This window comes from Aythya fuligula, chromosome 1 (assembly GCF_009819795.1).
Source record: "Aythya fuligula isolate bAytFul2 chromosome 1, bAytFul2.pri, whole genome shotgun sequence".
NCBI classification, from domain to species: domain Eukaryota; kingdom Metazoa; phylum Chordata; class Aves; order Anseriformes; family Anatidae; genus Aythya; species Aythya fuligula.
This window is the reverse complement of record NC_045559.1, coordinates 68,365,809-68,388,248: the sequence shown is the minus strand read 5'-3', so window position 1 is coordinate 68,388,248 and position 22,440 is coordinate 68,365,809. Positions and strand designations below refer to the sequence as shown.

The window sequence follows — 22,440 nt, the reverse complement described above, 5'->3', positions numbered from 1 at the left end:
TTAAAAGAAGGGATTTGTATAAACATTTAATATGACTGTCATAGCAATTAAGGTCTGAGAAAAATTCCCTGCTTGGGACACGATCACTCAAACAGAAAGAGGAAACATGGGAAAACTAACACCATAGCTTCAAAATATAGGAAAAGCTGAAGACGCCTGCAGAACTTATGAACTTCTAATTTCTCTTTATACTTTGCTAATGTACCACACATCCTCCTTCCTCCCCTCCCCCCCCATTTGTGCACAGTTTTTAAACAAAACCACAGAAAATGAAAACTACTTAAATGCATCTTTTAAGACCTGAATTTCTTCAAATGCCACACCTGAATTTCTCCAAGACGATCAAGTTGCTCCTGCATATGGTTCCGTGTTACTGTTACATCATACTCCAGTTTATCATATTCTCTCCAAGCTCTTTCCAGTTCCTAAGTATGTAACAAAAGAAAAGTATTGGATATGTACTTTGAAGTTAAAAAAAAAAAAAAAAAAAAAGACTTTTTTTTTTTATTCATTCAATGTCATGAAACTTCAGGAATTAGCTCATAGATATTGGCAATAAGTATCGTGTAATTTTAGAGAATGTCATGTTTAAACAGCTTTTGCATTTTCTGATGATACTGAACAAAATACAAACTAACAGCGTTTTGTCTATTCACAAATTAAAAAATAGGCCAGGGTGAAATCTTCAGAATATGCTGTTACAGTTAGCAGGCATGCATGTCTCAAGTTGTCCTTCCACAGGGTCAGAAAACCCACAACAATGGATGCAAATTTCTCTATTTTATCACAAAGAATAATAAAAAGATAGTAGCGCAAGGCACGTGCATGTATATGCAATTTATTATGCAAGACTACTGTAAGTCATCCAACCCTGCCTGTAGGGTTACCAGTGAATACCCCAGGCTTGCTAATACGTCACTATATCTGTGAAACTGGTGTGAAACTGGTGTGAAACACCAGAAGGAAGAAAATGCAAAAAGAATCCTAGAGGCCAGGTTTACCACCCCCCTTACTAAGCCTGGATCAAGCAATTTACTCTATTTAGCATAAATTAAAAAGGTGATGAGGGGAGTATATTTTGAATATTTCCTTTAGAAAGAAGATTTTCCCTCCTCTGCTTCCATTTTCCTCATCCAACCAATCCCTTTTACAACATAGTTCAGACAAAAAACAGTATTTCAGGGCCTACATCATATCAAGTTCACCACAACAAACCAATGTAACTTGATGCTGAAATGCTTTTTTGGATACACACAAGTAAGCAAACATATTTCTTTGCCTCGTCTCAGTGTAGAAAGCATCATGAAGTAGAAAAGGACAGTAAATAGAAACTCCTTTCCTTTCTTGTAAGGTTTTCAAAAGTGCATGACTTGAATATCTTTGAAATACAATGGACCACTATAAAGACAGACCACAACATTATTATCTTTTCATTATGTAGTTATTTTTCACTTCAAATAAATTACGTATCTGATGGAATATCTGATAAAAATCTATGTTTTCCTTTATTTACTATCGCATGAAATAGCTTATTTGTTTTATTTACTTCTTTCGTAATCACATATACATTATAAAAATACTGCACCAACTGGAGTCAGTATGCACTCAATTCCTGGCAAAAGCAAAATTCAAGAAAGACTACTCGGTGAATAGAGTGAAAGTTCCAGCTTTGAGGTTTGTTGGAATGTAATGAAAAATAACTAGAGACAAACCAATTAAGAATACAAAGATAATTGTTTAATGGTCATTGAGTTTTAACTGGCAAGAATGTATTACTTACTGCAGTAGCTCGTGATACTTCTCGACAAGTGCCCAGTAGTCCATTCTGCAAGTCATCTCTCTGTAAGACTACATTTTGTATGGCTGCTGGATTATCTGCATTCATTTCTATTTCCTGACTTGCTGATAGCAAAGCTTGCTCAAGCGTGTACTATTATAATAAAAAGAATTATTTTTAATGTTCTGCATCATTGCGCTGATTTTCATTTTATTTCAGTTATCATTGTTCGATATATAAGCATGTAAAATAACATCCACTTTAGGTAATAAATACAATTGTCCTACTTTCTCCTTGTGTAGCTGTTGAAGCTTCTCTTCCAGTGCTTGTACAACTTTATCTTGTTCACATAGACGGCTAAGTTTAGCCTAGTATATAACAGAAAACAATCAACAGTTAGGATTGTTTTAACATCTTGTAGTAACCAATACGTAACTTCACTCAAATCATTACGAGAAGCTATTTAAAACTTTTATTACCACAAAACATGAATTCTCAAGTTCTGAAGGCATCAGTGTTGCATGTTCGAATAACTTCAAGAAACCTTCTTAAGATAGTACAAAAGTGATATTGTAACTTGAATAACACTGCTTAAAACATTGACTTACGATTCTACAACTGGACGTTTACAATATAATAATACTGTTTTAATCAACATATTCTTCATTATTATAAAGAATATTGTATCATTCTTAATCCTTCCCATGGCTTACTTCAGGTGTTAGTTTTTGATAGTTACTTACTAATACCAGACATACTCTGCTCTGTGTTGGCTCCACTCTAGGCTTAGCTATGACTAAAACTGTTCCACTCCAAGCTCCCGTTTGGAGGAACTGTTCAGTGGACTCTAATCAATCTGAAACTGTTTTACTTTTCTATTTGAACAAATTTTTGGTCAGTTTGTGCCACTCTGACTTTTTAAACTGTACGTTAACACTGAAAGCCTGCTTTCTTTTGTAGCCTTAAAATAACTTGCTTAAATGTGCTTAAATCAGTAAGTCTACTCTTAGTTGCATTATGCAAATATGACTAGACATTCATATCTACGCATACACAGTATGACTATACATGTGCATTTTTCACAAGCAATCTCCAAACTGACCTTAATTACCAAGCCCCTTTTCTTCAGTAACTAGCAACTCAATACTTTGAAAGGTAACTTCCCATGCCAAATTTCAGTTTTGGAGCATCAGTCATATTTCCTGAGAAATTAGTTTTCTCATGCTTATAACTGAACTACATAGTTTTTTCTTTCTAAATAAATTCCTTTCTACAAGCATTTCTCTTTCTGAACAGATAGAATGCTTAAAGTTTCGGTCTAAATTGTAACCATTCCTGCATGTTACAAACTTATTAAAAAAGTCCTACGTCTTCTCTCAAGTTCATGGACCAATTTCTGATGGCAGTCACCTATAGGAAGTGCATTCCAAACCCCAAAATCAAGGGAGAGATTATTATCGAAATAAAAAGGCAAATAGCAATATTTCCAAGGAAGAAGAAATACAAAGTACTTACATCAATATCCAGCTCTTCAGCTCTATATTTGTATAGTGCACCCCTACATTCTTCTTGAGTTAACTATAAGGAAGAATAATATTGCCATAAAACAACTTAATTTGACTATGAAAATTAAACTAATGTTTAGCTTGGAAGTTTTAATACAGCAAAACATCTTTTGCTTGAATGCCATTGTCGCATTAAAACAACACTATTTAGCCAGTATATATTACTTAAGGTAACTAACGGAATGACAAGCAGGCTGTTGGTAGAAAGTATATAAACAGAATATGCTATGTTTCTAATGCAAAACTGGATATTTAGGAAGATACAACTCAATCAAACATGGATCACGTAGAAAGAGTAAACTGCCAGAGTACACCCAAACACAGTTACACATCATAACGTATGTTTCCATATCTGCATTCTAAATACAGGGACTCATTCTACTTGGAATGAGTCATTCTATAGATCCATTAAGATCAAGTACATTCACAAGGAGGATATTCTGATGCAAATCTGAAATCTGAATGATCTAAGGTACAAAGTATCTGAAAAATATTAATCACATCACATACGTTATACCAGTAAGTGTTGCCAAATACTTTTCTGCCTACTTTTTCCTATGGATGCTCCCCCAGGACGGAATTCATAGTATGACACAAATGGCAGAAACAAAAAATCCTTCTGTTTTTAATTTGGACCTATGCAAACTTTTCTTCTCATGCTAGGTCGGCATGTAAGTTATCCTCCCCAACTACTTTTATACAGCCCCTCACATTAAGTTCTTACCTCTTTAAGTCTGTAAATTAACCAGTAACAAGATTTTAAAAATAATTCTACATGAAAAAGAGGCATCTTCTTCCATTTTAGATAGACTGTCATATACTGTATCTATTTACTGTTCTATATAGTAAATACTTACATAACACTATCAGCCTTCATATTCTATTTAATTAAAAACATGTGCACACTGAGTCTCAACATATATGCTTTCTTTTCATGTGTATAGCATAATTAGGTCATCATGGCTTAGTAGTGCAAGAAAGACTATAAAAACACAAGTCCATATTAAAGGACATTTACAAATAAAAGGACTAGGGAAGGGTTAATCAGACAAGCATTCCAAACACAATAAATCTTCAACACACTTAAGTGTTTCATTTCAAGACGTTATGTCCACATACCTCATGCAAATGCACCTGGTGACAATTTAGAAGTATGTATAGTGTATTAAAACCACAGAGTAACTTTCTTTGAAATGGACATTTTATGAAATGAGAGTGGAATATGAAAAAGCCACAGCACTTTTGCACCTCATGAACGCTCATAAACATTAGCATTTTAAGATATCTATTCAAGCCCACACGTGTAGAGTTGTGTTTTTTAACTGTTGATTTTATCTTAATGAGAGAAAATGAGGAATGGAAATATTTAAAAAAACTCATAACATGGTCAATATAAATTTAAGGCCAAATGTCTTTAACTTACAGTGAAAACCTAGGTACATTTCACAACAGATTTTACATGAGAAAAATAAATACATCTTTGCAAGACACTGCTCAACATTCCATATGCCTTGCCTAGCATTTTCTTTTTCCAAGTCAGTATACATATGTGTATTTCTTTTATTAAAGAGTCATTTCTTTTGCAACAGTTCATCCTTAATTAGAGCAGAGTTGAAAAAAGCTTGCTGATTTAGAATCCCTGTCCCTGCCTTCCTCCTAGAAGGAATATGTTTTACATATTCAGAAAGTGAAACATTTTCAAAGAATACTATGCATGTGCTAATTCCTCTTATTAAAATTCCACCACACTTTCAAAATTGCTGCCAACTTCTTGCTTTTGTCTGTATTTCTTAGTTTGCCACAACAGACACTGCTGGAGAGCTACTTCCACTTTCTACACTTCTACTGCAACATTTTACATAGACTTAACACAAAAGACTCTGAAAATGGTATGAAACACTTAATCCATCTCTGACAAAACGGCAGCTTCTCTTTGCGCAGCACATCTATAAATCAGCTTAAGGCAAAATGCATAGAATGCTATCACACTCTACTGGAATTGTAAGAGGAACTGCAGTAGACAAAATGCAATTACACATTACAAGCAAGGCTAACAACGTCATAACCCTGGAAAATGCATTATAAGAGCTCCAACGATCAAGTTATTGAAACGTATTATATGTCACGTTCAACAAAAGCCTCCTTCACCAAATCGTCCATACAAACGCTTCACCAGAACAGTAATTACAGCGAAAGAGTGCCACCTACTGAACCACTGACACAGCTTGCTGCAAGCTTCTACAATTTTCCTCAACAATTTCCTACTCAAATACAAAAAAAGTCCATCTGTTAACGTGCTGAAGTACACTACACTGTGTGTTACCATTAAGTAGCAGCACCTTGAATTCTGAAATGCAAACTGCACAGCGTTCAGCCAAATGTGTAAATGCGAAAAAGTAAAGTGACCTTAATTGAATCTTGTATTCATGCTGGAAATAATTTCTGTTAATATGCCAGTCCCACTGGTTAAAATGGCCACATTCATATTCAACTGATCTTCATTGTGAACATGCATATACAACAGAATTTAATGATTTTATATTGTTAAATTAAACTTTCTAGAGAACGAGATGTCATATACCATGTAGTCCCACCATTAGATACATCATCATGTATGTCAAAAGCCAATACCAGATGAATAATGAAAGTGGATAAACCCACCACGATGGACACTATACAAGACGTCTTCATTGGGAAATTTCTTCTCAAATAAATGTAAATTAGGCAAATCTCCCTCTTGAGACACGAGCAGTTAAACCTATCTAACCTGCCAATATAAAACACATTTATGTGAAGGTATGACTTCATTATCTTATAAGCTATTTTCAGATTCCAATAGCCATTTTGTCTCAATAGCTACATGGCAGCAAGTTTCACATCCTGAGAGGACACTAAGCATCTCTGCAAAATTACGTCACTCAGGAGATTAAAACAGGAGAAAATATAGGACATTTTGTGGGAAGCATAATACTGAAGTCAACCATGATTTATTTTTTTTTTTTAATAATTCTAATAATAACAAAAGGGGTAGCATTTTAAAGTACTGAGAACAGATATCCAAGTTAAGAAATGGATGTCATCTTGCTGAACTCAGATTTTCATTTTCCCCCCTTTAGTAAACACATACACATGTAAAAGGAACTGAGGTTAATTCTCTCTCCCCCTTTCCCACTTTAGAGAATGAGATTAACACTCCTCACCCCTAGGAGTGTTAAAAAAAAAAAATATGTAGAAATGGGCCCAGGCTGCAAAAAGCCTGTATTTTTCTCATCTGTACATATGGAATCAATGCCCTGGCTTACACCTGCATACTTACAGTACAGTGTGTAGAACAGAGTGATGCAAGTCAAAGAACCACTGATTGTTGTAAACAAACAGGTCGCAAGACATTAATTTCTAATTAAATACAACTTTTTTGCTTTCTTTTACTTAATTCTGAATGAACTAAGTCATAAAACTGAACTGAATAGACTTAAGCAAAGGAAGGTCCTTTCTGTACCTGCAGAAATGCTTCTAGTCAACAAAAACTAGTTCAACTTGACAAGAAAATAGATTTATATCACTTAAACAGAGGGTTCTCCCAATTGTTGATACTTCTTTTAAATTTCAATGGCAGAGACAACTGGTGAAAACAATTTATGTTATTCGAATAAAAACTTACGTTACTTAATCTTTAAAATAGGCTACCAGAATTTTAATGTGTTAACTTTGCATTACAAAAATTTAGAAGACTATTTAAGCAGTGAAGTTTTAAGTATATTTTTATCCTTTCCAGGAAGTCAGTTTATGCAATATTTTGTAAAGGAAACTGTCTGCTTTGTCTGTAAAAGCAGGTCTTGGTGTTCTCCAACACATGGGTTCTTCTGCACAAGCCTGCCAACATATCGCTCGAACTCTTACCTGAAGAGACCACATCTCTAGTGACAAAAGGTTACTTAATCTTCGTGACCCATTAGATTCACAGTTTCTCTGACAAGAATCTCAAAAAAGATGCTTACTCAGTGTCAAATATGAAAGAGTGGCTAAGTCTTCAAGGTGAAGGCAGTACTTTGCGGTAATACTTTAGCAGCACAGCTTCATCAAGACAGCATTTTGAATTTTAGTGGTATGAATTTTAGCTGGGCAGACCAGACCAGACACAGCTGTACCTCCAATGCATCTTGAATAACATTTCAAGTTTTACCCTGACACATTCAAAGCACCTCTGATCATTTTAAGTATGCTGACTTATTTCTCTGACATACTCTAAAACAGAAACTCGATTTTCTTTTTTTTTTTTTAAAAAAAAAAAAAAAGTTTACAACAGTGAGGCTTCTTTAAAAAAAATAACAAAACTGCCTTCATTTAGGACTTGAGGGCACCTTACTTCTCCTATTCCTCTCCAAATGGTTCCTTCAGGTTATGTATTAAAGCTTCTGTTTTGCACATGGGAGCACACGCTGGATGATTCTGAAATCAAAGGCACTCAAAGCATATTCCTTTACTCCTTTGGAAAGCTGAGAAGTCTCTAGCTTTTTTTTTCTACAGTCTCTAGCTTTTTTTTTCTCTAGTCTCTAGCTTTTTTTTTTCAATCTACAATGGCGAGTGGACTTCCAAAAAAAGACCATCCATGAAATTAAACTCCAGCTGTTTTTTGTACCTTTATTTACCTTTTTTTTTTTTAATTTTGGCTCATAAGGACAGAAATGTGAGCTTAAGAGAGCTGCTCAGGTGCTCCCTTCTGACTGGCAGCCAGAATTGCATACTTCATCTGCTGCAAAAGAGCACCAGCATTTAAGTAAGAACAATATCTTCATTGCAGTTGTGGCTAGAAACTTCTAAAACATTCTCTAATATGACAGGATCCATTGAGCTAAGCCCCAGTAAACCTAAGACACTGCAGTGCCAATGGATATGTATTGGCCATGCTCATAAGTTAATGCAGGTCTCAATTCTTGTACAATATTTCCATTCACATTTCTGATTCTTCTTCCATCTTACCATTTACAAGCATCACTAGATACTCTGTAAATGTGCACTGTTAAGTCTGCTGTGACTTTATTAACAGACACTGCCTTTTGGATTTACAGTCCCCAGATCAAAGTAATTTTGATCCATCCTTTCTTTGGTAGCTAAAGGCTTGTAAGGTGCAAACAAAAACCTGTAAATCCACTTCCTAGAATGAAACAAAATTGCCAGAAATGACCAGGTAAACACCACTCACATGCTTTTGTAGTGGTCAAAATAAAGAAGCACCTTTGAACACTAATAGCATAGGATCATGCTAAGACAGATGTTGGAAGCTTATTGGAAGTTTTATGAACTTACTGGACACCTGCATAAGACACCAACTAATTAAATAGTCCAGACAGTTATTCAGAGGGGTACATTTAATACTTAACAACAAAAACGCAGCAAAAGCCATGCTAACGATATTGCAGCATTTTATAAAGCATGGATGACTTGTGGTTTTCCAAAGCAAATAAGAGAAACACCGATGTTATGAATAAATCTGAGGAACAACCAAAACTGTCACTAAGAAAAATTTTCGCAGATGATAAAGCAATTTCATTCACTATCCAAGACCTTACTTGCTGGTACAGTTGCGGTCTTAGCGCCGAGTTCTCAATCATAGTGTGAACCATGGTGATTAAAGGTTCATTCTCTTTCATCTATTTCAAATCAGGAGGAGCATACAGCAAACATCAGTTTACAGCATGGCTAGATTTGAAAGACGACACTGTAAAATATAGCCTCTACTTTAATTTTTTCTAATAATGCAGTAGATTACATTTTACCCCATGCTTTTTATATATATTCCATCATTCAGTAATATCAAACATCTGACAAGTTCAATGATAGCAAACAAATGCAGCAAAACCACATAAAAATACTCAAACCAACGAAATGTTAATTGACCAAACCTCTCCTTTTTAAAAAATAAGTGCTTAAAATAAGCCTGGCTTTGCAAGATATAGAAATGAAAAGTATTATTGGATTATTCAATAAGAACATTCAAACCTTTATTAAAAATCCTTTAAATTATAGTTTTAATAACTCAATGTACATTAAAAAGATGTAAGCATCCTCTTGGAATACTGAAGAAAGGTTTAGCCTTACGTTCATGTATCACAAAATGCCTTTATATACTGCACTGTTTCATATACTTAGGAACTTTGAATCATTAGTCTTTGCATTTATCCACCCTCATATATAGTGTGCAACTACTTTGGGGCTTACATTTCTGAGCTGGTCAGACATAATTTCATATAATTTGTATTTATTTCCACATGTGCAAATTAAAAAAACAGGTCCACTGGTTACTACAGTAAAAATCGCTTACATCTAGGATTTCAAAAGAGTAAGCAAAATATACTAACACTGGATTTTTAATCTTAAAAATAGACCTTCCTAATACTAAGTGAAAAATTAAGAAAACTTAGCTTTCATCTCCAAAACTGCAAAGTAACTTAAAAAACACTATCCCCCTACTATTTTTGTTAGGCACTTTAGGACCTATTTAACAATAACTGCTTCATGTATGGTTATGCGGAAAGAAGAGTGTTGTATGTGTGTGTACGGATATTTATGACTGTTCACTCTGCTTTTGTGTGTGTATACACACACCATAAATTTGCTTTGCAATGTTTAGTTTCTCAGATTGAAAATGCTACAGAAAGCCAGAGTTTTTGATGCCTTTCAGAATTTCTTGCCTCTATCTAATGATTTTAATTATTAAAAAAAAACCAACAAAACACCTAGGTTGTACATCTGGAGAAATATTTTTTTCTCCTTATAGGAAACATTTTTGTTGTGTCAGATACAGGACTTTTTGTTGTTGTTGTTTTGCTTTGCCTTTTTTTTTTTTTTTTAACATAGTATGATCAGGTGGTAAGTTAATTGTTCAAAAAGGACAATTTTCTTAGGAAGGCAAGTTCACAATGCTCTGCTTGTGTAAGGCAGGGAAAAAAAAAAAAGCAAACAACTGCTTCCATTTGCTTCATCTTCTACAGCACTACATAAACAAAACTAGAACTGATACAAGAAGTTGTTCTCCTTTACATTAAAATTTTGCCCAGAAAGTGGGTGCATTTGGTGATACCAAAAGATATATCAATAGTAAGGTCCAAAGCCAAGCTATCAAACTACAGACAACTGAAATATTTGTAAACATTAAAATTACTGGCTGAAATGGTTTATTAGCAGTATGCTGGTTTGCAAGGATTTTTATTAGGAGGATTTCAAGAGCTTAAGCCTATTCAACTTTTTTTTTTTTTAAACATTTTTCTTTTGACTGATAACACAGTGCCAAAAATAATTTCAATGGAACTGTTAAGAGTTTTTTCATCCACCTGAGAAAAAAAATGAAAAGCGTTTGCTCTAAAATTGTTCCGAAATAATGTTCTGTCCTCCAGCCAGCTCCAGCTTCATCTTATATGACCTTCTCCGGTACTTTTACTACCACTGGCTCTTAACCATGCTTACTTAACACTGTCTGAAAACACCAGTTACTTCCAGAAAAGTTCCAGTTACTTAAGAAAAGAGATCAAAAAGCAGATTGATATAGTAAAGCTGAAGTATCTTCATAGCAGTCAAAAATATCCAACCTTTTTTCCCCTTTAGGAAATCAATGCTTCAAAAAAAAAAAAAAAGTCAGACATTTAACTATTGAGACATTCATGAGAGAGTATGTACCTATCACATATTTGTTAACTAAAGCTAGCACACACAAGGCGATGTGCACTGCGCAAAATTCAGTGCAGCTGGATACGGTGGCAATGCTCTCAGGTAAAGAGAACACCTCTTTAGTGCTCTTAAAGCATTACCAACAGGCTATTCTCAAACAGAAGCTGGACACTACTCACATTGAATAAACTTCTACGTAGGTCAAGGAAAAATGCTTGTTCATAACAGAAATCAGCCAATTTCCTCTCACTTAAAAAAAGTCGATTTTGTTTCTCAAACTTCTGTATAATAAAGGGGACCTCTTAAATCCTGTAATACGTTTGTTGTCTATAGATGTCACAAAAATCTCTACAAATTGGAATTAAGATTTTCTTTACACATAAGCAAACCGAATCGTAAACTGCCTGATGCCACACAGCAACAAAACCAAATATAATCCAGCAGTCTTAGTTTTCTCAGTCAGCCATTCTAGTAAATACCTGTTTCTCCCCAGTCACTATCTTTGCTTTTCTCTTCACTGATGTAGGATAGAAAAGCCTCTCCCAGTTGGAAATACTGTAACACGCCTCTTTGACATGTGATATACCTGAACAGCTCCATTACTGATGAGATAGGATCTGACTGGGTACTTTGTGTTTTAAACTGTAAACCCAAGCTATTGACAACTTTTTCTTCCTGCCTCTCCCTAAACTCTCTGCTGCACCTGATAATGCCCTAGGACTGACAACACTTCAGTCTGTACTGTTCTGGTGGCATCCATCAGCTGAAACAGCGGCTCCCTACCAGGGCAGCTGACCTCACTGACGAGATAACACCGTATGCTATAGGTGACAGACTGCACTCAGCTTGGCAGTTTTATCTGTTTCTTCTCAAGCTTCCTGAAGGTTAAAGTAGCTGTAACAGGACCAGCCCAAGCTTTTCTTCCTGCCTTGCCTCTGCTCTTTACTTCTCTGTGCAAAACAAAGAAAGAAAAAGCAGTCTTCCTTCCTGCCTTCTTTTCCAGCAATGCTGCTTCTGTGCAGTCTTTTTTCCACCCAGCACAGCCCCTGTCCTTGGGTCTGTCTTGTTCCTCTAGAAAAGAAAAAGGAAAAAAAAGAAGCAACAGAAAGAACAAGAGTGGCAGCTGGGTCACCTCGCTACCCTTTCCAGGTAACTTGAAAAACACAATTAAGAGTAGTAGTAACACAAAGTGCTGCTAATATAGGACACAGAACTTGAGACTGAAACAAGAAATAGGTACAATACAAGATATGTGGCAACCCTATCCAAACATCTATTGCTCTGTTCTGTCCTTCTCACATTTATGACCTTTTTCCAGAACCACCTTCATCATCCCACAAAGAGGGCAGTGAAGAGGAGGAAACAGGAGCAAAACATCGAGACAGTAGGGATGCTGGCTATTGGACCATCACTCCTTTATTTGACAACTTCTTGTTCAAGTTCTGTTTATTTTTTACACACCCCTTGGAAACCAAAAGAAAACAAAAAGTGAAGGTACCAGAAAAAGTGAAAGAAATATACAAACAATTTAACACCTAAACAATACACATAAATAGCCATTTCAACAAAGACTAAAAAAAAATAATATGTAGCAGTGCTTGTTCATGAGACAAACCAGCCTGGGATAGGCTGAGGTCACTACAACAACATGCACAAAGAATTTGAGATAGCCTGAGTTCATTAGAAGAGGATTTTTTCAAAGAGCACCAAATGCTCTGAAAAAAGTATTTGGAAAAAAGAAAAGGAGTTTTTGATACTATTTATTTTCAGAGATTAAATAAGACTCAAGTGGAAATACCTCATTTAAATACATTGTGCATTTAAAAGTCAGAGGGTAAGTGATTATGCAATTTGGTTACAAATGTGGATAACTAGGAGGAAAGGCCTCAGACTAAGAGAAATTTAAGTCTTTTCTTTACAACATAAAGAAAAAATGATAAAGGACAAACTAGTAAAAAGATGTAAGTGAGACACTACCCCTAGAAGCAAGGGTACTCAAAAAGTCTCAGGAGACTTATTTAATACAAGTTGATGGCAGTATTATACTACAATAAGGGAAAGAAGAAAAACTGAGGAGAAACTAGGACAAATATTCCAACCTGCTCTTCCATGATTTTATTATTAATATATTTTAGACTTGATAATGATTTCTTACTGTAAGAAGTGCAGTAACTTCTTGCATCTTTTGTAGCGGCAATTATGATACGTTCATAAGATTTAGGCACTTCCCTAAATTAATTAAACTTATTAATTCAATTAATAAATTTATCACATTACATTTAATCTGATGCAAGTTAAAAGGAAATCCTTTGCACCACTTTGCACATTATACAAAGGCCATTCTCCCCTCTTTATCCTGTCTATTACACTGACAAGCCTTGCTAATCAAGTAGCAGCATGGAAGAGTTTCACATTTCACATGGAGTTGTTGTTCCTTGGCAATTAATTACATTTTTGCATATGGAATTATTCCCTTATTCGAAAAAATCATGAACTGGAAATATTTGAGTTGAATTAAATATATCAGTCTAATTTAGCAATTAGGAAGGGCAGTTTTCCCTACTTTTAGGCTTCCTGCAGTCCTTTAAAGAAGATAAAATCCTTAGAAATGCATAGCTATCTAAGTGGATTGGTCACTGTTTATGCCTTGTTTCCAAGAGATCATAGGAAGATAAGGTCACTGGCAAATACGCACTTGCACGTACATGTGTGTTGAAATCCTACCACTGGAATATAGAGGACATAAAGCTAACTATTCTTAGAGCTTCTAAGTGCAATGCTGTGAATTATGCAATGCCGTTCTAAGTATTCTTAGAACTGTTAAGTGCAATTTCATTAGTAGAAAGAATATGAGAAAAAGCAATCAAGATTTCCATATTTTTTAACTAACAGACACATATATGCTTATATTTCCTTTAAGCTCTTATGATTGTCTTTTATACGTGCTGTTGAAAATTCACCATTTAAAAACTTCTCAAAGACAACTTGCAAACAAGTCCCATTTGATCATGCAATAAAGACGTAAAAAATGTGGTAACTGTTCCCTTGACAATAAAGTAAGTTGGCAAAGACAGACTTATATCCTCAGACCAAAAGTTAGCAGAATTTATAAAGAAGATCTTATATAAATCTTTAAGAAATAGCTGAGTAAAAGGAGAAAAAGCCATTAACCACACTAAGATTTATTTAAAAATTTTCTACATGTTTGACTTCCCTTTCATTTTATGTCCTGTGGAAACAGTTAATTATTCTTAATTTAGAAACTAAAATAATCAGAAGCACTTATTTTCTGCAAAATGTATGAGTATCATATGAGCTTGGAAATATAGTACCACTTTGGTTAACAGTTGTAAAATGCTACAATTAGTGTAATTAAAGGAAGGCTATGAAGAACAGAAAAATTAAGTGGAGTACTTGGAAAAGTTTAGTTTGAATTTATTTTTTCCATCACATGCCAAGTCTATAATAAATTAAGATACTTTGTGCTACCTAAAATCATCATGTATTAAATATCCAACTTCATAAAAAGCACTAAAAATCATTCTCCCCAAATATTTCCAGCTTGACAAGAGCAGGCAAAAAGCATTAAGAAACGTAAACACACAAGAAAACTGCAAATCCCACCTGATGATCCAAATATATGGCATTCCTTTGAAGGTGATGCGAAAGAATCTCACTCTAGCAGGCAGCAGTCAGAGGGAAAAAGGAAGGGAAGGGACAGAAGGTGCAGAATGCATGAAAAGAGTTTTAAAAGATGTAAACTAGACAGTGATCTGTTTTATACAGAAACACAATGCCTTTTTTTTAAATGATCTATTAACAAGTTTTGACCCCAAAACAGAAGCAATGAAAGTTCACCATGAATCAGACTATGAACTAAATACTACGTCAGATTTTGGTTTTACACATAAAATATAGTATGCTCACATGAAATGCCTACTTAGACAACTATAGACAAATGCCTACACAGACAACTATAAACCCCTTTAATAAATCTGTTTTAAACATATCCTGATTTTTGCACAGAATTCATTAGGATTATATCTGATACAAGGCAATATAAACAATGAAATTAATATCACAATCTTTCACTGCTATTTTTGCTTATAACAGCAATCAGTTAGAAGCCCGTAACTTTAAACTAAACTACAATACATTTAAAATATTCCTATGTCATTTTAACTCAGCTAATATCAAAAAGCTATGAGCTAAAACCTCCAAGGGTTAATAGCAGAACATCACATACACAAAGAGACAACCGTAATCTATTCTACACCCACAGTAGTCTGAGAGTTTTGCACTCAGGGTACAGTGCAAACTGATTAATGAATAACTAACAGTTAGTGAGAATGGTACATGACACACATTGCTTTATAGCTGACCTTTGGGCTGCTGGCCTCAAGTTTTAGTTGCATGAGCTGTGCTAGTGTGTGTTCCCGGATACTACTCAGTTCAGCTTGCTGCCGTCTCAGCTTTATTAGCAGCAGCGTGAGCTCCTCTGGCTGAAGGAGTGCAGTGTGAGAAGCCAAAGAGTAGAAAAAAGGTTAATTGGTATCCTAAACAACACTTAACTAAAATAAGGGTTCTTAGAATCTTTCTCACAAAACCTTTTTATAGCGATACAACAAAAGATAACATTTTCCCAAATTGACCGCTTTCAAATATATAACAAAGAGTTAACTTTTAACTACTCAAAGCAATTAACACTGCAAATACCATAAAAATCAGAGCATTCTGAATAAAGGACAAAATAAGTGGGGATTTTGCAGGAGAAAGTCTGTGTAGCCCTCAAACTTTTTCTGACATGCGTATCAAATTGAAGATACTGACTTAAATGAAGGGAATTAATTCCAACCCTTAGGATATCATTAACTGTACACAGACAACCATTTGAGCTTGGGGAAAGAATCAGAAAGTGCCCTCAGAAAATTTAGGTTTCTAAAACAGTTCTTCAAATTTCTGCATCAAGATTAAGAGTAAAAACAAAACAAAACAAAACAAACAAAAACAAAGATAACTGAATTATGTCAGAAACAAGCATCTTTAACAAAAAAAAATGAACTATCAGGGCAAAAAAAAAAATAAATCAGTCCCTCCTTCCACAGGTCTGAGGCATTAACTTTTATGACTAAGAGGTACAATACAGCCTTAGGAAGGGATAAAGAACAGTATTTTAAACCCAAGATTATATGAATACACATATTCATATAATATGAATATAAATATATTCATATTTATATTATTTATTACACATTATTTACATATCACATGAATATATGAATATATGAATATGAATATGAACACACATATTCATATTCATATAAAAGTTTGTGTTACACACACAAACTTTTCTTTTTTTTTTCCTAGGTAATTCTACAAAGCTTAGGTCAATTTGGAAAAATCTACCCGAATCATTCCTGGGAACCACTTCTATTAGCAACACTTCAAAGAAGATGAAACATTATTAACATCACAAGTATTTTTGTTATGTTCCTGTTTACTTCTGTTTCTTACACTTCTTCAGATCTAAATCTTAGGTTAAATATTAATCCAACATTTTGATTTACTTACAAGTTCCGTGAGCTTAAAACAAAAAACAAAAAACAGCTGCTTGTTCTCTGCCACAGTCACAGAATTTCCCTGAAGCAGAGAATAAAATGGCTCTAGAGAACAAGGTGTTAAATTACTGAAAACCAAATGCCAGGTTTTTAGAATAAAGAAGAAAAATGTCTTAGAATAATGCATGGCACTGTTGTGAGCGTGTACCTAAGTAGCCCACAAGAGGGAGCAAGGGATTTCCACGTAGCTTCAGTTGTCAAAACCATTTGCTTTTAAGGAAAACCAACACAAAAGCCAAATTGTCCAGTGGCCAATCTTGCTCTTATATTACCCTTTCAATACCTGGATTTTAAATATTTGATTTCAGAAACAATGCATAAAAATCTAGACTGCTATACAAGATACTTTCAAGTTCTCTCCAAAAATAAGTGCTTTCAGTCTGAAAATTTTTTTTCAAAGCCCAAGAAAACATATTTGGAAACAAGAGAACTGGAAGTAGCGTCTTTGAACAAAAGGAATAACGAATCATATTTTTTTCAAGATCAAAACTTTTTTTCATATGGCCAAATCCCAGTTTTAGCACATTAAGAATCAACTACTTGATGGTACTTAAATACAATGTTTGCAAGCTTTTTTTTTTTTTTTTTTTACTCCTCAGAGGAGTCCGACCCTTCCCTTGACATTCACAGTATTGCAAACAATTTTTAACATATCTGTAAGTGCTGTAGTTTTGATATAACTCTTGGGACTCTTGCAACAAACATAACAGACTTTTGTTTAAAGAGCTACCTGCAGATTGTCCTCCTTCTGGCTCCTGTAATGCTTGTGTACTTCTGGTTTCTACGGGCAGAAGCTTGGACCTCCTTGCCCCCTACACCCTGCTCATCACCCCAATTCCAGTAGCACAGCCCAGGAGAGCTGATGGGGCCATGAACCCAAAGAAATGTCTGCGAAAAATAAGGTGCAGAGATAAGGACCAGCTGCCAAAGGCTATCCCGTAAGTTGCTAAAGATGCCAGAGATTCATGCTGGGAAGTGCAAGAAACAGGGGGTTTAAGCTGTGGAAGGATTAACCCAGGAGATGTTGCCCACGGTATGATTCACAGTCTGTAGTCTCTATTCATAACTGCCTCAAAGATTACAGAAAAAAGATAAACACAGTTAAAGAAATCAAATAAATTTAGGACAGTTTCTTTGCTTTTAGCCAAGAGTCCTGTTTCAGTTAGGGAGATGGACTGTATCCCCCAACATTATTTTGATGAAATACCTTCAATGAGAGCTCCAAGTCTATCACAGCAAAATGGGAGATGTTCAGAAGAGCATAATTTTACCAAATGCAGTTTTAGTATCCTTAAGATCTCCCCAAAAGAGTAAATGTTGTTTCTAGAATTTTCTTAGTAAGTATTGGAGAAGTAAGTATTCTGTGATACATCACTGAAATTCCTGAGAGGGTGGAATATATCAAAGATGATTACAGAAATCCTTATTTCTGAAAGAAAATCTGGACTTAGTGACTACAGAATATTAGAATTCAACTTAAACACAGAGAACTTCTTTACTTGTTTAAAAAAAAAATCCACCAATTAAAATAAAGTTTTCATTTAATGTAAACTCTGAATAGACTAAGATTTCAGCGTTGCCTCTTCATACTTAAAGAATTATTCTTTAACTAAAGAAAGAAGATAAAAATGATGTACCAAATAAAAATACAACTCACTGTTTTGCCTTGGAGGCTCTGAGGAGTAACAGGCTGTAAACTCAGACCTGCTGGCATTGACCTTCTCTCAGGCACAAAGACATGCTGTACAAAAACAAAATCGCACAGTATGACCCATAGTTATCTAGAGACTGAGCAACTATTCAATATGAAAAAAAAAATAAAAAAATTAAGCCATCTTCATGCTCATGACTTCATGCTCTCTCCTGACCTACCATCCATGACACTTCAGTAGGCTACCTCTATGTTTTAGAAATACCTGATTTCATTGTTCATATATTGTTAACAGCTATCTCATAGTTGTTGCCCTACTGACAAGCCCACATAAACAACAGCAATCTTAGTTTTTCACTTATCATTGAAAGATGTTTAAAAACCTAAGATCTTTACATAGGTGAGGTGGTTTAAATCTTAAGTTTATTCTACTGATTTTAAACCGTCTTCTAATCACCTACCTCTTAAAAACAAGTTAGCGTTTTTAAGTTAATGGGAAAGGCTAGTTATGTAACTAAAAAAATACAAACAACTGACGGGCATGAAAAAATGAAGAAAAACAGGAGTCTTGTGTAAAAGACGCTAAATATGAAATGAAATACTAATAGGAAGCATTACAGATGGTAAAAAATATCAGAAAGCAAAACATGGCTGAAACGACAAATAAGCACATACTCTGTATCACTGATCATAGTGATATTTCTCAGATTTGCGAGAAGAATTGATTGCTAAATTTCTAGTGCAGTTGAGACTTAAAGGATGCCAAAACAAAAAGACTCCTCTGTTTATTATGGAACTAAATTTTTTTCAAAAAGAAGACTTAATAAATAACTGTACAATGTTTAAGCTGCTTTAAAATGAAGTTAAAGATTTTTTGCCTGCATCAGCAGACACTCCAAACTATAAGGATACCTGAGCTGAAGATTCAGGAAAAAGCTTCAGGAGCATTTTACACAGTCAACTCTAGGAAACCACATTCTAATTTTATATTCACCTTAATGAACAATTCTTTTGTAATGAACTCCAGTCTCTTTAAAAACATGCATAACACAAGCATGACAGATAGAGTAGAGCCACAGACATTGGCACTCAGGTTTACAATTTTTAGTCTTTCTTCCACTGATGAGGACTAGCCAAGTTATGTTAGTCAGGGGGTAAGGTTTTATGCAAATGGTCTGATCTTCTTTAGTGATTTCCCTAACAACTCCAAGGCATCAAAAGAAACTCTTACACTCAGTTTTCCATTGGAACCCAAGGCAGCCGAAGTTGTGGCTGAAGAATAGACTAGTAATATATGGAAAGAAATGTGGGACTTTCAGTCCTCTTGGAGTTCCAATTAGAGAAGCTAGAAGGAAAAAAAAGATGTCTGTACATACAAAAAACGTATAATATTCAGAACAAACTATTCTGAATAATTCACCTTCTGTCTCCTTTTCTTCCTTTTAGAGAAGTGTAATATCACAGACAGTAATCTTAGGACATGCTTTGCCCAGCATGTTGAAAAATCATTATTATTATTACTAGTTTCTTATAACCATTAGATTTTTAAGTGCTTTTTAAAATCACACCTTTCTCCATGAAAAAAGCAATACAATTTAATCTTCATTGCAATCAAATATGACAGTTCAACATGAGCTCTAGAGTGACTGTACACTTTCTAATAGAAATCCTTGTAAATATGTTTGACTATTTAAATAAGTATTTTACCTTAGTATGATGCACCCTATGTCTTCGATCAATAGTGACATCTCCTCTTTGCACCGGTGAAGACACTTCTGACCTGTAGGTGCGCTGTGGGGAATATCCTTGGAAACCAGCTATTGAACCATGGGAAGGTGAGGTGGGAATTGAATGCATTGTCTGATCAGAAATATTAATCATAGTTTTTGGGCTACTTAAAGTACTGTGTCTAGTAAGAGTTGTTTGCTTATTGTAAAACTGGCGTTGCTGCCACTCATAGAGCTGCCACATTGTGTCGTCACGCATCGACCTTCGTTTTTCCTCGGCTGTTACTGCTCCCATGGTTCTGTCGTAAGTTGAAGGTGTTACACTACAGATGCTTTCTGGCCTTACTTTGCTGTTTCGTGGCAGTGTTCTGTAGCCTTCTGGGTACCGTGGTAAAACTTGAGGTCGATGGCTTGGCATATTCCTTGGTAATGTCTGATAGGAGATTATGCTGAAACACAAATTTTCTTTTTATTAGTGGACAGTGTTAATATTATGGCAATATCAAGTCATTCAATACAGATGAGGTTTATCTACCTATTACCTTTTTTGAGTACTGCAAGTGTCATTTTAAAAACATGCAAAAAATCAAGATGATTAAAGGATCACCTATCTTGATTGAATGCACTGTAGCAGCTGAAACTGGATCCCATCTCTGATGAAATACTTAACTAAATTCAAATGTCATCTTTTTACCAGTTTAATAGTCTAGTGATGACAATTATAGATCAAGTCTGTTCTATATGCTAGATAGGTCCATTTTTTTTACGCTTATAATTTCTGTACTGTTCCAAATATAAAGCCCTCTTAAATATTCATTTTCAAAAGTGAGAAATTTTCCTGTTGCTTATCTAATAAAGCCTAAAGCAATTACTATGGATATTAAATACGCATTTTTAACAGAGTAAGAGAAAATAGCTGTAATTGTCAGAGGACAGAATTGAGGTCATAAACACAAATAAGGATTCATTCAATCCTTATCTAAAATTCTGATAAGTACAACTTAAAGCCATTTTCTGCTGATTGCATCTGTGACAGATACTTGCCTAAAGACAACGAAATGATCTCAGATTGGACACGATGCAGCCATCAGAGGGCAGCAGCTTCCAGCTACACCCTGGCAAGCCTACTTCAAACTGAAACCCTGGTACCACAAGGCAATAGGATCTGAAGTCAGTTCTGTGTGACTTCTGTGCCACAAGCACATTAAAGAAATGATGTAGGGCAAAAGGCAAAATAAAACAACATTATGTATGTTAGGTACTTATGAAATAACTTAAGGAAATTGATGACGGTAAAAAAACACTTTTCATTGAAAATAGCTAAACTGAGTATTTATAATCACCTGTATCATTTTGTTGATGAAAGCTGATACAAAAAGCTTTACATGCAAAGTCTGCTACAGTTTCTGAAGCTTTCCAAGAATTACTGAAGTATTATCTCCATTCTGTAGGTTGGGCAGCTTTCTAATATCACAGAAAATTTACAAAAAACGGAAAACGGATTCTCAATCCTGCTCTTTTGTTGCAAAACCTAGCTAAATGCCTCTACATTTCTTCACACAATGTATTATTAATGATAAGGGTTTTTCTCCATCTCCATACTAGAAAAAAGCAACCAGGACACTTCTAAGTTCAATTTCAAACTTTCAAAAATACAATTTTAGCTGTTCACAAACGGGTGTGGCAAAGTCTGATATTTTCCTGCAGATGGCTAGTAGCTAGATATGCTTCAGTCAGTGAAGCTCCTCTTCTATTTTATTAAGGGCACAGTAATCCTGCTGGATTCTTTAAATATCCGCGACAACCTGAAGAAAAGCTGCCCGAAGTTCTTAATACACAAAGACTGCAATTTAAAGTCTACATGCAATCAATTACGTGTATTCTGGAACATTTAGGAAGGTGACATATCCATCATTTATTACCAAATGAACAAAACTGTAAGAAGTCCGACCACCTCAATATTAAACCTTGGTTTACATTGTTTGATTAAAAAACCTACAATTGATTCACCAATTTCCTCTAGATACTTGCAGAAACAACCTTCCAGTCAAATCCAAAACTGGAGAGTATTGCAGCTTGCCTGGCATGCAAAATGACTTTCACAGTCAATCAGGCAGTCATGCAGACCATGATGTTGCAAAATATTTCTGCAAACACCATCATAAATAGCTCACCACTTAGGATGAGGTTTACATGGGCAAGGTGAGGAGATGGAGGTTAAACCCTGGATTAGCAACAACAAAACAACACATGTGATACCATGCAACCTCTCCTCTGTATTTTTCACTTTTCAGGAAGACTACTCACTTTTCACCAAAGGTGTGTTTTGTTTTGGGTGGAGGAAAATTAACCCTATCCTAGCTGAAACCAGGATATTTACTCATGACTGGCTTGTTCAAAATTCATTCCATAAAATAATACTAAGTAGAATGATTTT

General features: G+C 34.9%; 1 protein-coding gene across 11 annotated transcripts in view; it reads right to left on the bottom strand.

Moving 5' to 3' along the window:
• Positions 1–22,440, bottom strand: part of PLEKHA5 (pleckstrin homology domain containing A5) — a 168,091-nt gene that overhangs the window by 20,742 nt on the left and 124,909 nt on the right. For 5 of the 11 annotated variants that reach the window (XM_032186858.1, XM_032186792.1, XM_032186808.1 and 2 more), the window contains 9 exons: positions 19,984–20,452; positions 18,283–18,366; positions 15,390–15,509; positions 14,632–14,685; positions 8,913–8,993; positions 3,293–3,355; positions 2,065–2,145; positions 1,781–1,930; positions 324–425 (listed from right to left, as the gene is read on the bottom strand). In XM_032186858.1, the coding sequence (XP_032042749.1) occupies positions 324–425; positions 1,781–1,930; positions 2,065–2,145; positions 3,293–3,355; positions 8,913–8,993; positions 14,632–14,685; positions 15,390–15,509; positions 18,283–18,366; positions 19,984–20,452 (1,204 nt within the window). The remainder of the gene's footprint in view (positions 1–323; positions 426–1,780; positions 1,931–2,064; positions 2,146–3,292; positions 3,356–8,912; positions 8,994–14,631; positions 14,686–15,389; positions 15,510–18,282; positions 18,367–19,983; positions 20,453–22,440) is intronic. The other 6 variants (XM_032186867.1, XM_032186844.1, XM_032186816.1 and 3 more) reach the window with 2 other exon arrangements.